This window comes from Neodiprion virginianus, chromosome 5 (genome assembly GCF_021901495.1).
Source record: "Neodiprion virginianus isolate iyNeoVirg1 chromosome 5, iyNeoVirg1.1, whole genome shotgun sequence".
NCBI lineage: Eukaryota > Metazoa > Arthropoda > Insecta > Hymenoptera > Diprionidae > Neodiprion > Neodiprion virginianus.
The window spans coordinates 9,105,079-9,120,195 of NC_060881.1; the positions used below are offsets into that span (position 1 = coordinate 9,105,079).

Here is a 15,117-nt window from a genome sequence, read left to right on the forward strand (position 1 = left end):
GGTTAATCATTGGTCGTGTGGTTGGAAATCGATAAAATTCACAAGACGTGATGATTCAGACATTCTCGGAAAAAGAAGTCTATCTCAGAGATTTGCAAAAAATTAATTGTAGAATTTTGGTCGATGATCACGGAAATCTAAATGGAATTACAAAGAGAACCGAGGATGAAAGTTGAACAAGAATTGAAGAATGATTTGAAAATAGTAGAAAATAGTAGAGAATACACATTGATCCAGATATTATACGTTAAATGAGTATATGTGTATAATTACCTATTACGTATTCTAAGATGAGATTCCATCCGATCAAAAAGGCAACAAATTCTCCAACCGTCACGTAGCTATAGACGTAAGCAGAACCTGCTTTCGGTACTCGTGAGGCGAATTCGGCATAGCATAATCCTAAAACATTGTAAGGATATGGTTAAAAATAGTAAGGGAACTTCGACAGCGGTAGTTAACAGAAAAAATTATCGTTCTCGGCACGTTGCTTGGTGAATTTTTCATCATAAAATAAACAGCGTAGATTCATTTTTCTTTGAGAAAATGAAATTATAGTTTCGTGTGAAAGTTTGCTTACAAATATAATATGGCCGATGATTGAACCTTCGGCCAGCTTTGTGGTGTAAAAATTTCGATTTAGTTGATAAATGAACAGATCGCAGCGTACACCGAAGTACGAAAATCCTGTAATTTTAGAACTCTACGCCTTAAAGTTTTCGCGAAATAAGTCGATCTGCAATTTTATCACTTTTTCGAATTGCAAGTTCGTCCTTAGACTTTTACCAATTTCGAAGCAACGCGAACTGAAGCGTCAATGTTTATAGCTTATTTGATCACGGTATAATTTCGGTATTTCGTATTTCTGTACTTTATTTTATTTATTTTTTTATTTTTTTTTAAGAAATCTTGGCAAGTTACGAGGACAATAATTTGATGAATACCCACGATTATCCCGAAATTAAATTAACGAAAAGAACCGATTATTGGCCAACCAACCCCTCGTCAAAACTGATTAAAAACGGGGTTTTTCATTATTAAAAATCAATCGTCATGATTATACGTGCCTGCCAATGCGGACGCTGCTGCGGCTATCAAAAACGAAATGCAGACTGCAGGTCCGGCGGTATCTTTCGCGACAGCTCCTGCAAGGACGTACGCTCCAAGACCCAGAGTGGAACCAATTCCAAGGGCCGTCAAGTCAAGCAAACCGAGGCATCGAGACAAAGCGGTATCAGCCGTGATATCTTCCTGCGAATCCAGTCTACGCCGGGATAATGCTGCCCAGCATTTCGCTGCCATTTTGTGCCAATATTTCAGCGTTGGAATTCAATTCTCCCTAATTTATTATCTGAAAAGAAAAATCAGTTTCAGAAAAGCGATGCGCGCAAGGAATTTACAATCTAACAGGGAACTTCCGACTTGCTAATACGTTATGCCATTTTTTAACTTCCCGTTTCTCTGTTTTCACAGAAAGATCTCAACGTTTCAGGATCTAGATAATCACCTACGATCATTTTCGGCTGGACCCTGTGTGCCTCCGTGTGTGTAATAAATTTTTTTTCCCGACGATATCTCGAGAACGAATCATTGGATTTCAATTATTTTGGTCTCAATCGACGGAGCTTTTCCAAATTTAGAACTGATCCGATTTTGGCTTTTATCGGTTCAGTACTTTTTTAATTATTTAAACAACACAATTACGATAAATAGAATCAAAGTATACCTTGATGAACGAATTTGAACGAAAATTGATACCGTATGGATTTTTGGGTCGTTGATCACGAATTCAAAGTCAGGTTTTTTGTTTTTTCGAAAGTCATAAATCGATATCTCAAGAACCGATCAACAGATTTTTATGATTTCGGTCTCGATGAACGCGGTCATTTTTTAGGTCAGAACTAAGCAGATTTTGGAGTTAATGGGTCAAATAATTTTCCTGTTATTTAAAGGGAAATCATTACGATAAAATAAAATGAAAGATTTAATTTGTTTATGTTTTATGAACTCGAAACGCATATCCAAGCGGGAAGTCCTTAGGCTGACCCATCAACATCGGCCAAATTACCCACTTGTTTTAATTTGATCTATTTCCCATGGTTGATTTTAACGATGTACAATTAACGTTCACCGAGCATACACTCAGGGCAAATATAGTTAGAGATTGTGAGTAAATATTGATAACAGAAGAAGTAACAATTCCAATCACGTTGCATATATTTTGTTATTAGAATAAATTCGGTCAGTTAAAGTTTAGAATTTGTAGAACTCATTTCAGTGTAATTGATACGAAAAGGAAAAAATGATCTCCTTTCAGAAAAATGATGTGTTTTTGGTGAGCCCCAAATTGATCTCTTTCATGCATTTCATAAGAGTAATGACTATACCTAAACTGTAGATAATTTAAATGAAATTCTCTGTATATTCAAGAGAAAAGTCGTTGACTTTGTTTTTACTGAAAACTTACCGAAACGATAATCTCTAAATCGTACAGATTCGAGTTTCGGATGACTCGCAACTCTTAGACAGTGCAAAAGTGTGATCAATGTATCCGACTTTGAAATCTTTTCGTTTTGTATAAAAACATATGCATAATCAGTATTCATTGAGATAGAAACATTTCAAGGATCAGAGTCAATGCCAATAATTTTCCGTACAATACGTCAAATATCGTTGATATATTCTGCATTTTTTACTCTTACAACGTGGGTTCGTAATAAACTGTACGGTTTTTCTCAGCCCAGAGGAACACGTGTGTAAGAACCGTTGTGTAATTACTCATATCTTGATAGCAAAGGCGATAAAAGCTTACGAGCTTAGTCGGAAGTCTGTTCGTGTCTGGCTGAGCTCTCTCGTTATGAATGGTGTAATGCGTATGATATATAAACAAACATATCTTATTATAGATATGTTCGTAAATTACATCCACAGAGTATCGAATGAAATGATCCATACTCGAAGAGTTCTATATCACTTTGAATATCGAACGCATCTTTGTCGTTGTAATATCCGTAATATAATATCGTCTTAGCAAAAGTGGCCCTAATATTTCTCCCGGATAACTGAAGAGACGATCCTTTTATTCGCTCCAACCCGGCTGTTATCGGCGATCACTGATAATCGGTTTCCTAAAATGGGTTACATAAAACCCGAACCTACACCGGTATTATCGAAGCCTCCTATCGTCAAGGCTGCATCTAAAAATCGAGGAAAGAAAAATGTGCTCTGAATGTAGTGACCTGAATTGAAAACGTTTGTTTGAATATTGATTTCAGCCGATTTTGCACTATCGCGTATTGCGAGATAAAGGAACCAGACGTCGAGACGCTGGGCCGTGCGCCAAGTTAACATGGAGCACAAAGTATTTAGTGACAAGGCCGATACGCGGTAGATTAAACAATTTATGCCCACAATGACAACTGATAGCCTATACTATCTGACGTTATGTACATCGATGCATATCGAGAATCCCAGCCGATATCTTATGCGGATCTTTTATCTAACAAACTCGAACAGGCATTTTAATTATTAATTAATTTGATGATTTAATTTCCCGACATTTTACAATCAGCACTGCGTTACATTATTTCACGCATATATACGATAAAGTCGATATACAAACGCGCAGCAGCTGCAATCGCTCTAACTTTCTATTAAATTCACTTTACTTCTTTTGGCGTACCTTTACAAGTCCGGATTTTATGTCCACTCTGTTCGCCAATTTGTACTGCTTTTCTACGAGAAAATGTTGCGAGGAAGAAGAATGAGAACTAGGCTAGTCAACGGAAGCTCGAAGAAGATTGGCCGATATTTGCAGGGAGATTTTCTTTCAATCTTTACTAATCGTAAGTTTGAAATTTTACCCCCACCTTTTTCAATCGTTTTAAGAACCAGCCGAGGTTGTTAAATCAGCTGAAGATAAGAGGAGCAGCGAGTATAGGCCTGAGTCGTATATATTATTTGACACTTTTCTGATAAAATTTTGAATTTGATCGATTCGACTTTATATCTTTGACAATAATGCAGTACAGTGAAATTTTTATACTTTAATCGCTACAGACTTATTGCACAGATAACTGGCCTTAATTAGCTCTCACATTAATCAACATTTGACGGATAATCAATTTTTTTCCAAACTGACCCAATCAACCGTCAGATTTCAATATTCCACCTATACAACGAACGATGTAAATAACCTATAATGTGTTACAATATGTATAACAAACGCGGCCGGCACGTAAGCTCTTTCAAAAGTCTGAATGTTTGTTGCACAGATCGAACGAATGGACTATAACGACGCTGCTGTTATGCGAAGAAAAACGAAAAGTTACGAACAAGTGTATTTACAGGTGAAGGGAAACGATAAGTGAAAGTGAAACAAGAGGGCACGTGAAGATAAAAGGTAAATAAAAAATCACTTCGCTGCTGCTGTCCCAGATCAGTTGGTGGATACTTAAGAAACCGAAACGTTGCTGGCACGAAATTTTCACAAGTGGGAATGACATGGCAATAATTGTTATTAATACGTAAGACAAAATTTCCAAAGACTCAATTGCGTGATCGATGCGTCAAATGTATAACAGGTTACACGTATGTTCGCCTGAGGGATTTTTTGTGTATCAATCGTATACAACCGCTTTATTATTCTACGACGGACGTTAACCCCTCGTATTATGTATGCTTCGCTGAAATGTGCAGATAAGTTTCTAGCAGATAACGATAACGGTGTAAACGCCTTTCAATTTCTAAACAGCCCGTTCTGTTTTGTATTTGGTTGAAAATTCCTCCGGGCTGGAATACTTGCACTTTTCTCTTTGAATAACCCGCTCTGCTGTTATTCAATGTACGCACAGTGAAAGGATTTGTTCAATTTACGAAACACAGCGTTGTATTATAAATTGTTATAACAATCGTAAAATATGTCGAACGAAACGTTTCTGCGAATCGTATAAATGTTATTTGATTCAAGAGGAAAATTGGTCAGAAAAACAAGTTGTGTTATCCAGTGAGACCACTTATATTTCAATTAATATAATATTTCCTTTGTCTTACTTAATCACCATATTTAGTAAATTCAACCGGCTTTTTTGTGTGTTATGATACGATATAAAACAAAAACATATTTGAATGATCGACGCTTTGTGAAGATATGTAAATTGCAAACGTAAGAAATGCGTCGATTTTATCGTGATTGTGATAAGATTATAACGATCATAGCACGCGACACGCGTATCATTGAAAAATTCACTGGCTTAAGTGCGTAGATTATACGAGACACTAATCAGTTTTGCAGACGCGATATTAACAACTGCTAAAAATGACGAGACAAAACGTGGCGTAACATAGCTTTTTTGACAGGCAAAAACAAAGAAGCGAAGAAAACGAGCGTTAGATTGTGTAACGAGGAGGCAAACTCGGTCTTTTCGAGCCGAGCGTAAGTTTGCGATATGAGTCGAAGGTGAGCCGAAGACGCGAGGCGAAAAACGAAGCATGAAATTGAGGTTAGGGTTGCGTCGTGTCAGGTTTCTTCGCGACAGCGCATGCGTGCAGACTTAAAAGATGTCTTTTCGGTACGCGGCGCATGCGCATTCGCAGACTCACTCGACCGGCATAGAAACGGGTACTTTGTGCACGAAAAAGACGCATGGGAAAACGCGTAAAACATACTCGCGTTACATACACATTATTCGGGTATCATAGGAGCATAAAAAATTGTTAAAGTTGACCCCGCGTAGAAAAAGAAAGGATGAATTCGTGAATTATAATGAAACCGAGTGACTCAAGTCTGGAGCTTGAAAACGATGAATTGATTAATAAGTATAATTGTTAATAGACTCACTGAAAAAAATGTCATTTGTTGCAGTAACTAGAAAAATTCAGTAATACAAGTATCGTTAAAAAAACTGTTTGAATATTGTTGGAATTACGAACAACGAGGTACGCCTAACCATTTTGCGCTATAGTCGATCCTTTATTGGTTACTGCAATGCAAAATCAGTTTGTAAGGCTTACTCTACTTTTTTAGTTAAACAAGGCTTTAACGTCAATTTATTCTTGCACGAGCGTTAAATTTTCGCAACAGTTGCAAGAAAATATATTAACAGTGATCGTAATGCGAAAGAATAGTAACGGATACTAGAGTTTCTGGTAACAGCTAGAAAACTGATTTTCATTTTATACCTAGAACTATATTTTTCGATTGCGCTAAAAAACGAAAATAGTTAAGGACTGAGCGGTAACCGGAACTAAAAATTTCCCTCAGCGCTGTATTCGATACAATATAACCTCACCTCGTTGCGAAAGTAAGAGCAAATTATCCGCTGTGTAATAGTTGGCAATTTTTGCCAAGTGTCCATGTTTGAAACTGTGTTACGATTCGTTATCGAATGATCGCACAAGTTTGTCAGTTTATTACCGATAGTAAATTATATTACCCTCTTATTCGCCGTAATATCAGGCAATGCATATGATTTATGTAAATTGCAATTGTCGTTACACGTTCTAATAAGGAAATAAGTGTTTTCTTTTTTCCTCTACGTAAATTCCGCATATTTCGAAAAGCGATGACTAAATGTCTGTTCCTGTTTTATTGGAAATATTTCCTCGACGTATATTCCGAAGGACGAATCGCAGTTGCTTAATCGAGTTGTCGGCATTGTTAGAAAATAAACTGACATTCATCAGCAAGAAAAATGATTGCAATTAAACTTCCTCGAGATTCTCGAATAACATTGAATGTTAATTTTCTATTCCGCTGTTTTAGAGAAGAAACTTTTTTTTACGAACATCTAGTTTAACGCAATTTTCAAAGCCGCGATTGAATTACTCGAATATTCACTTCATTTTTTAATACCATTCGCTCTGGCGAGTCAATTTTCCGATTGTTTTTCGCGTCCGTCGCACGCATCTGGGAAAGTTATCCGATAATGTATTGCAAAACCTACTTGTTGGATGGCGAAAATTTTTTGAAAAGAGCCGGAGCGTTGATTTGCACGTGTCCCCGATCGGCCAAGCCATGTATACCTAAGTTATACAGCGTTCGACTGATCGCTGTAAAAAACTGGTTTGAAAAATGAGGCCGAGCCGAGGAATTTTTGCAGAAGTCCGCAAAGGTCTTTCGGTATCTCGATACAGCTACGCCGATCACCTTTCCGTACATTTAGACGTAGAGTGTGCAGAAACTGAAGTAAGAATTCCTCCTTATGTAACTTTGCAAATGAGAAGTAGGTAATAAAAGTCGAATGAAATAAAATAAAATATTTGCCGTCGCACCGGCATCTCGTTTGGCGATGAAAGTGCAAAGGAGTGGCAAACATCGATAGCTAATTTTAAATACACTTGAAGATGCGGTTAAGATCGCAGCTTCGAATTATTCGAGGCATTCAATTACCACGAAAACCTGGATAATTGCAAACGAAAGCAGCGTCGATGCGTGGGCAGCTGATTGGCAAATATTAAAAAATACAAAAGGAGACGAGGAAAATTGAATCTCCGATTTTGGCACTGGATTACAGGCGTAATTTATTACGCACTGAAACGAGCCGTCATCGTTTCTTCACCGTCTCTGCACTGTCAACGGCAAATAAATTTTATCTTACTTGCAGCCTCGTGCACGTATAATGATCAGTTCGAGCCGCTTCTGCAATGCAGGCTCTCCGTTGTAACGCGCAATAAGAGACTACGAAATAAACTATCACGGTTGCACTCTGTATGCATCTATCGTACAGTTACGCAGGTAGGTAATACAGGTGTGTCAATGCCAGCTTCGCGAGGTACGAACAACATGTTGTGTACGAGTTTCGTAATTTCGCGCGCTGCGGACTTACGGGAATCACAATGGATCATGATACGCGTCTAGATACGTCAACGTCGCGATGCATCGATCGATCTCTGCCTCTTAATTAACACCGAACTTTAAAGAAATTCCCTTCAATCTCTAACGAACGTACAGATGCGAAAATTTAACAATTTGTTGTGTCATAGTTGGCATATATTTTAAAAATTTCACACTGAGGAAAATTTCATTTGTTACAGTAGCTAGAAAAATTGAGTAAAACAGGTATCGTTAAAAAAAACTGTTTCAATGTTGTTGGAATTACGAAAAACGAGGCACGCGTAAATATTTCGCGCTATCGTCGATCCTTTTTTGGTTACTGCAATGCAAAATCAGTTTTTTTTAGTCAAACAAGGCTTTAACGTCAATTTATCGTAGCACGAGCGTTAAATTTTCGCAAAAGTTGCAAGAAAATCTAGTAACAGTGATCGTAATGAGAAAGAATGGTAACTAGCGGATACTAGAATTTCTTGTAACAGGTGTAAAACTAATTTTCATTTTCTACCTAGAATTATATTTTTCGATTGTGGTAAAAAATGAAAATAGTCAAGGACTGAGCGGTAACTGGAATAAAAAATTTCTCTCAATCTATAAATTCGAAGCATACGAAAGCTTTCTAAATTTCTTCTAAATTTGTTGACATTTTTTCAATAACATTACATACACCGAGTGAAATTTCTAGTTCTGATTATCATACGGTCCTTAATTATTCTCATTTGTAACTTCGATTTAGGCGTTAGTTAACTGAAAAATTTAGTCTACCGTACAAACATTTTTAATGTCGGAATAACCAGAAAGTCTAGTATTGACAAGTATAATTACGCTATTTCGCTACGTTTGCCACATTTTCTTGCAATATCGACAATGTTTAATACGTTATTGTAAAGATACCCAGTTAAACAGTATTTTCTGATAACCATAACAAATTGTATTTTTTCGGTGTGTAATCACACTTAGTGGAACTTGACCTCGCCATTTTTAAGAGAATTTTACAATTATAATATTAATTACACTTATCCAATACTGACGTCCTGTCACGGAAGTCACTCTACCGGTTCGCCTTTATGTAAGAAAAAACCCAAGAAATCTGCGGTTCCATCAGTTTCTTTCCTTTTTTAACGATAATAAGTAAAGAAGTGATAATAATGCGGAAACTGATATTTCAAGGTTCCTGAATTTAACTAAGTCGGCGTTGTTATTTATTACACCTATACGCGATCAAGTCGACAACTGTTTGACTCTCTGTTGAAAATAAGGAAAATAAATGAAATAAGGAAAATAAATCAACCTAAATCATACGTAAGATAAAAAACGCATATTCGTTCGAATATTTGAACTTGGCGTATTGTGCTTTATATACATTTATACGGAGCATTCCACGTCGAATTATTAGCCCATGTACCTCATCCTCTTTGATTTTAATCACTTTCTAGTATGATGTTCATACGGTGCCAAAAAGGTCTCGGATTATTTTTTCAGATTTTTTTAGTTAACGGTGAAATTTAAAAAAAAAGTCGAAAAACTACCATTTTCGTGGAAAAACTGAAAACTTGCGAAGAAAGTAGTAAATATTGAGAACCCATTATCGCGTGTTGCTCAAGAATCATATTTCGAATCACAGAATCAGTGTGAATTTTTTAAGATTTAAAAAACTACTTTGTATATAAATCTTACAAACCTTTTGGGTTTGTAAGAACATCGTACTAAGAAATAATCAGAATCAAAGGGGTTGCTTTGACTTTGACGTGACATGCCCCATATACATTACACAAGAGTTATAAAATATCGAACGAATATGTTACCTTAGATAATTTGATAGCCCTCTGGGCATGGTCTTATGATACACAAATCACGCGATCAACTTATCCCGTCAATTATGATTTCGCATGTCAAACAGGTAAGGAAGGAAAAAATGAAAGAAAAACTTCCCCCGACATAAATATCAGAATAAATTACACGCAGAAGGCTTGCATTTAAATTTTATGACGCAGGAGAGGACATTCAGGAAATTGGAGTTTCCGATGAAATTTTTTTTTCCATTTTTAAGGGTGCATAATGGAGTGCAAGCCAAAATAATGAGGACGTATTTTTTGTTTTTCGTTAAAAATGATAATTTTTCATGTTATAGGTGATTGAATTTCACTGATTTTAATATATATAGATATATCTTAACATGGGTGACGTCACAATGTTATAGTTTTCAATCTGTTATGTTAATGGCAATTTTTATTCGATCGAAAAAATAAAAAATACGTCCGAAATATTTTTTTCCAACCTACAAGAATATGAAATAAAAAAATTTCATTGCAAACCCCAATTGCCTTTTCGATTACAGGTGCCATTCATTCTGAGAGTGTTTATTATCCGCAATCCAGGTTCTCTGCAGTATTATCCGCAGATTCAGCTTCACCATAGTTACAAGGTAAATATATCCATGGTTTCATCAAAAATCCTCTTCGACCAATTATACGCTTCATGTATTTCCTCAATGGTTTTGATTTTCACGCAACATGTTCGCATCGTTCGAAATAGCCACCAATTCCAAAGTTCGAAAAGCTTTCTGCGTTACAAATGCCAAACTGTGTAGTTCGAGCATTGATTAGGTATTACAGTTGATTTCGAAACGGATCTTGAAAAGATTCGCGTTGCATTTTAAAATCGAAGAGTTTACTTTTTCATTCAATTGTACAACAAAATGCAATTGGAAATAATCTGGTTCCCAAAGAGGTCAGAGAGCATGTTTACGAATTGTTTTGTCAAATTATTTATCTAAAATTTGAACTTGAACAATCGGAAGCTTGTAAATTAGTAAGCATTTCGAAATTCGTCGAAATCGTTGTTATTTCAAGCAATTAGAAAGTTGTACGATTTTCGATAGTCCAAGTACATTATGCGAGCATATTGCATGGAAGGCTCATCATTTACAATCGAGTTGTAAAATGAAAGATTTTCCATATCCTAGAAAATGATATTTGGCACTGAAGATCGATCTATAATTACAGAACCCCGAGTTCGAGGCCCTTAAGTACTCCTTGTTCGATGCGAGTGTGAGTTATGCGCGCAATTACATCACACGAAATGTAAGACAGCCGACCTGCGTTTTAGGTCCGCTGTTGTAACAACCGGCCTTCGGTATTCGCATAGAAATCTGTAACGTTTGTAGGCCACGATATCCGAGTTAAAATTTTGGTCGCTTTATCTACGCATTAATTTATTCCGCAAGTATGAATTCTAAACAGCAATTGAAGGAGCTAGGAATGTATAAAACTAATTTTCTTCCACCGAATGGTATATTATATCCACCTGCAGTTATAAATTTCAAATCTAATCGTGCTAATACGAATAATCCCATATGTGTGACAAATTTGCACATTTGTCTCGTAGATGCGATAACGTCTCGATACTCGATGGGATTCAATGTGTTATAGATTTTGTCATCGCTGATCGATCATTGATTCGCAAATACTCGCCTGTCCTTAGATTATGATAAATTGCGGAAAGGAGCCTGGACGCGTGTGCTGGAAACCCGTGAATTCCACTAATCGGAAGAGATAACAATCAATCAATTTCGCCGTCACTTGTCAGATAAAAATTAAGCACTCGCTGATCCCACGATCAGCTAAGAAAGTACTCCGCTATCTCTGGCGTCACAAAGTGTACGTTACAGGTAGACAAGATATCGCGTGTTCCCTTCTCTCTCCATCGGAATTGTTTCACTCGTTTTACAGACAATCATGCCTTAAGAAGCCGAAAATTTTTCTGCGCACAATACAAGAGGATAATTAACACTTCGGGTCGAATGACCGGCATTCATAGTCAACTCCTTTTTCAGTGTCATTTGAATAATTACTGAACCAAACAATTAGACTGTGAAACTGCCTTGAATATAAGAATTCTAATTTGTTACATACATATAGATACCCGCATCCATGCGGTATAATATCGAGCGCGAAAAATGTGCTTTCGAAATTTCGAATGATAAATAGGACAACGTTCAGATATACGTATATGTATAGTCTTTAAATATCTGCGATCTGACCGGGTCGAAGTGAAAATTGTTGAAATTCGTGAGAGAATACTCGACTTTCTTTCGCATTACGCATTCTAGCACACGGTATGTAATTATTATACGACAACAGTTTCTGCCAAGTAGAAGCAAAGTTTCGCGTGACAATTGTGCATCAAGCAAAGCGTCTAACGTCACAATTGTACGTAGATACAATGATTAGTGTTGTTTTTATACATACTCACAGAGGTTCTTCGGCGGTGATGATTGAAGTTGAATCAGAGTGTGATCAGAGAGACTTCGCACCAGACAGAACTTCGTTGTTTTCAGTCTACGGTCGAGGAAGAGAACGAAAACGAGTAGATAATCGAAACGCGGAATTCCGCGCGGGCTCTGAAGTTGCGATAACAGAGACCAGGTGAAAAAAAAAAACTGGGTCTCCACCCGAATCGATCATGCGGTCGAATCGGCTGCTCTCCGATTGCGAGTAAAGCGACGCGGATTGAAACTCTGCTCTGCGAAAGTTACGTCCGCTCTAAAGTACTCGAGGCTTTAAACTCTTGCGTCTAGAAATTGTAAAAGACATCGAGTACGTCGAAAGACTGTATCGGCGGCTCGAACCAAACGGCGGAAATTTCGCGAGTAGGGGGAAGCTTGCGTTTCGCCTGCCGTTTTTAACGACTGGAGGGGGGGGGGAATTGCCGCTGGAATAACAGACCCGTGATTAACGGGCACACCTAGTGTGACAGCCTAAAAAAAGGCGATTTTTGGGAATTTAGAAAAAAAGAAACAAAAAACTGCTTTGTCAATTATTTAAAAATTTCAAGGGTATATTTGTACATATTTTAAGAATAGGTAGTAAAATTTTTGAAGAAAAAATCCGGCCTTCTCCGTGGATGAAACCTGAAAAAAAAAATTCTTGTCAAACTAGAAGATATCGTCCGTACAATGACGGCTTCCCCAGCGCCACCGTGCGGCGTGAAAAATTTGTAAAAAATGTTTTTTTAAGAATTAATAAGCAAGGAAAAAAATGCAAAAAAATTTTTTCGAATATCTCTTATTTTTCCCCCAAAAAAACGGCGGTAACCGGAACTAAAAATTACACGCATACAATTTTCCCGTCAAACTTCTCGCAGAGTTTGATCTCCTCTTCACTCCTCGCCGGTCGGCGAAATCCTTCCTCTCATCACCTGTCCAAATCCTGTCCAATAGGTTCTTCTCACAGCTGCAAACTCGTTTTGATTCTTTACGCGTGTATCGTCCGAAACCGGAGCCTTTGGATCCAGGGACCACATTTATTCCCCCTCAATTCTTTCGCTTTCTGCGGATTGGGCAGTTATTATTCGTTCTACCTGTGTATAATTCACTCCATACCGAGTGAGACTTTGTGTCCGTGATCGCGGGTTGTTCGGCTATTTTTCGAAGTCATCCGATCGAGCTCATCATCCTACCTGTATGCTCTATTCCCTAAGAAAGAGGTGATTTTTTCATTCCCATTTTCGCCACTGAGAATTATCGGCGACCTTTCCCTGTTTTTGGGAATCGCTACCCTCGATTCTAACCGAACATATTAATTATTCACTCCCTCTATTCAGATCCCGCCTACGAGAGTATCTTTTTCAGACTCACCCTGAGAACTCTGCAGAAATAGCTTAGACACTAGTTTAGTTTAGTTTAGCCTTAGTTCTGGTTATAAGTAACCGGTTTTTATTGTCCATGTCGCTCATCTTTCTTTTTAGTATTCACGTTCTTAACAATTTACTCATGTTTCCCTACCTGTGGCATGTATTTATGAATGTTTATTATATCTATATACCGTTTTTTGTTGATTATGTTTAATTGTAATATTATCCAACATTGCTATGGATGAATAAATATGCTGTTCCATTCTATTTTAATTCAATTCTTGATCAGAAATGCAACAAACCCTGGATTTCATTGGATCCGAATCCACGTCGTTGGATTCAAGAAATCTAGAAAGAGTTGTTTAACCGCTTTTAATAAATATGGTTGTACGAATCTCTGATGGTCTCTTACGTCATTATTTCAATCGCACTTTATAATAACTTGTTTTCCAGTCAGCGTTGCAATTTTTATGCAACAACTTTTCAACGTGTTTTCTACCGCATTTGGTAGGCATATTTGACGTTGAGGACGAGGCATAACGAAGTGTACAACATTCTCATATGCGGTGACAATTAACGATGATCCCACCGAAACGTAATCGTTTCACGAAACGTAGAATCCAAAAATTTTGGAAAAGGATTAGTGTCTGGTTTTCAATTTCGAATTAAGCTAATTCTAAATTCTAATGAGGTTCTCTGAACTGACATGGCCGAAAAGTACAAGGATAATTACTTAAAGCAGAGATCATCTCTGTTGAAAGTGACGTCAACCAGGCTAAAGGCTAATGAAAAAAAAAAAATTTATAAATAACGCTACCTGCATGAGTCAAACTGAAGTGCTGGAAGCTGCAGACACGAGAATACCAACTAAAATTATATTCTCTTCGTATTGATGCACACCAAATTTTACGAGTTTATGCATTTCTCTGTGTGAATGTCGGATGCTTCGATTCTTTATGACTGAGAAAAACTCTGACTTTCATACGAATAAACCAACGTTTCTTTGAAAATTTCTGGAAAACTATGCTAAAAAATGTTCACCAGTTGCGTTAATTTTTTATGGTACTTCTTGAAACAAAAAATTTTTAAAGTAGGTCAAGTTAGTCAAATAATAAATAAAATTCAAATCGACGGCAGATTAACGTGTGAACATTGGACCAACTTCTTAGATGTGAACAAATAGATCGCGACTGCCAAATTGTCTCTACTGTCGGATTCATTGTAGTTTGCTCAGTTGTTATCCAAGTTTTGCACAATCACAAGCGATGAATACTTCCAAAGTTTTTAAAAACACGACAATATCCCTCGACTGTTTGACAAAATATTCATGTAATATCCTTGGAAAATCCAGCTGCAGAAACTTTAACTTAATGTCATCAAAAGATGGTATCACAAATTCACGAATTCTCACATACAAACTCATGTAAAGATAGAATATTTTTCTAATAGTCTTTATGTTGGTATATTTTTTTGTTTCCCTAATATTAAAAACCATTTTACTGACAGCTAATCTTAAAAAAAATTTATGGTTCATCCTTTTTCGCTATACGCGTTAAACGACTTGTATTATTATTTATTCCACAGATTCAGTTTTGAGACTTTTAAGCTTTCTTGGAAATAAAATTTCGAGATGACGTTTGATTTATTTTTCG

At 36.8% G+C, this 15,117-nt stretch overlaps 1 protein-coding gene across 2 annotated transcripts in view; it reads right to left on the minus strand.

Annotated features, from left to right (window-relative positions):
* Nucleotides 1-12,435, minus strand: part of LOC124305272 (cationic amino acid transporter 3) — a 17,872-nt gene extending 5,437 nt beyond the window's left edge. Inside the window, exons 1-3 of one of the 2 annotated variants that reach the window (XM_046764509.1) lie at nt 12,086-12,435; nt 1,068-1,351; nt 274-402 (exon numbers count right to left, since the gene is read on the minus strand). In XM_046764509.1, the coding sequence (XP_046620465.1) occupies nt 274-402; nt 1,068-1,302 (364 nt within the window). In that variant the 5' untranslated portion in view covers nt 1,303-1,351; nt 12,086-12,435. Of the gene's footprint in view, nt 1-273; nt 403-1,067; nt 1,352-12,081 lie in introns of both variants that reach the window. The other variant, XM_046764510.1, reaches the window with a different exon arrangement.
* Nucleotides 12,436-15,117: the final 2,682 nt, after the last annotated feature.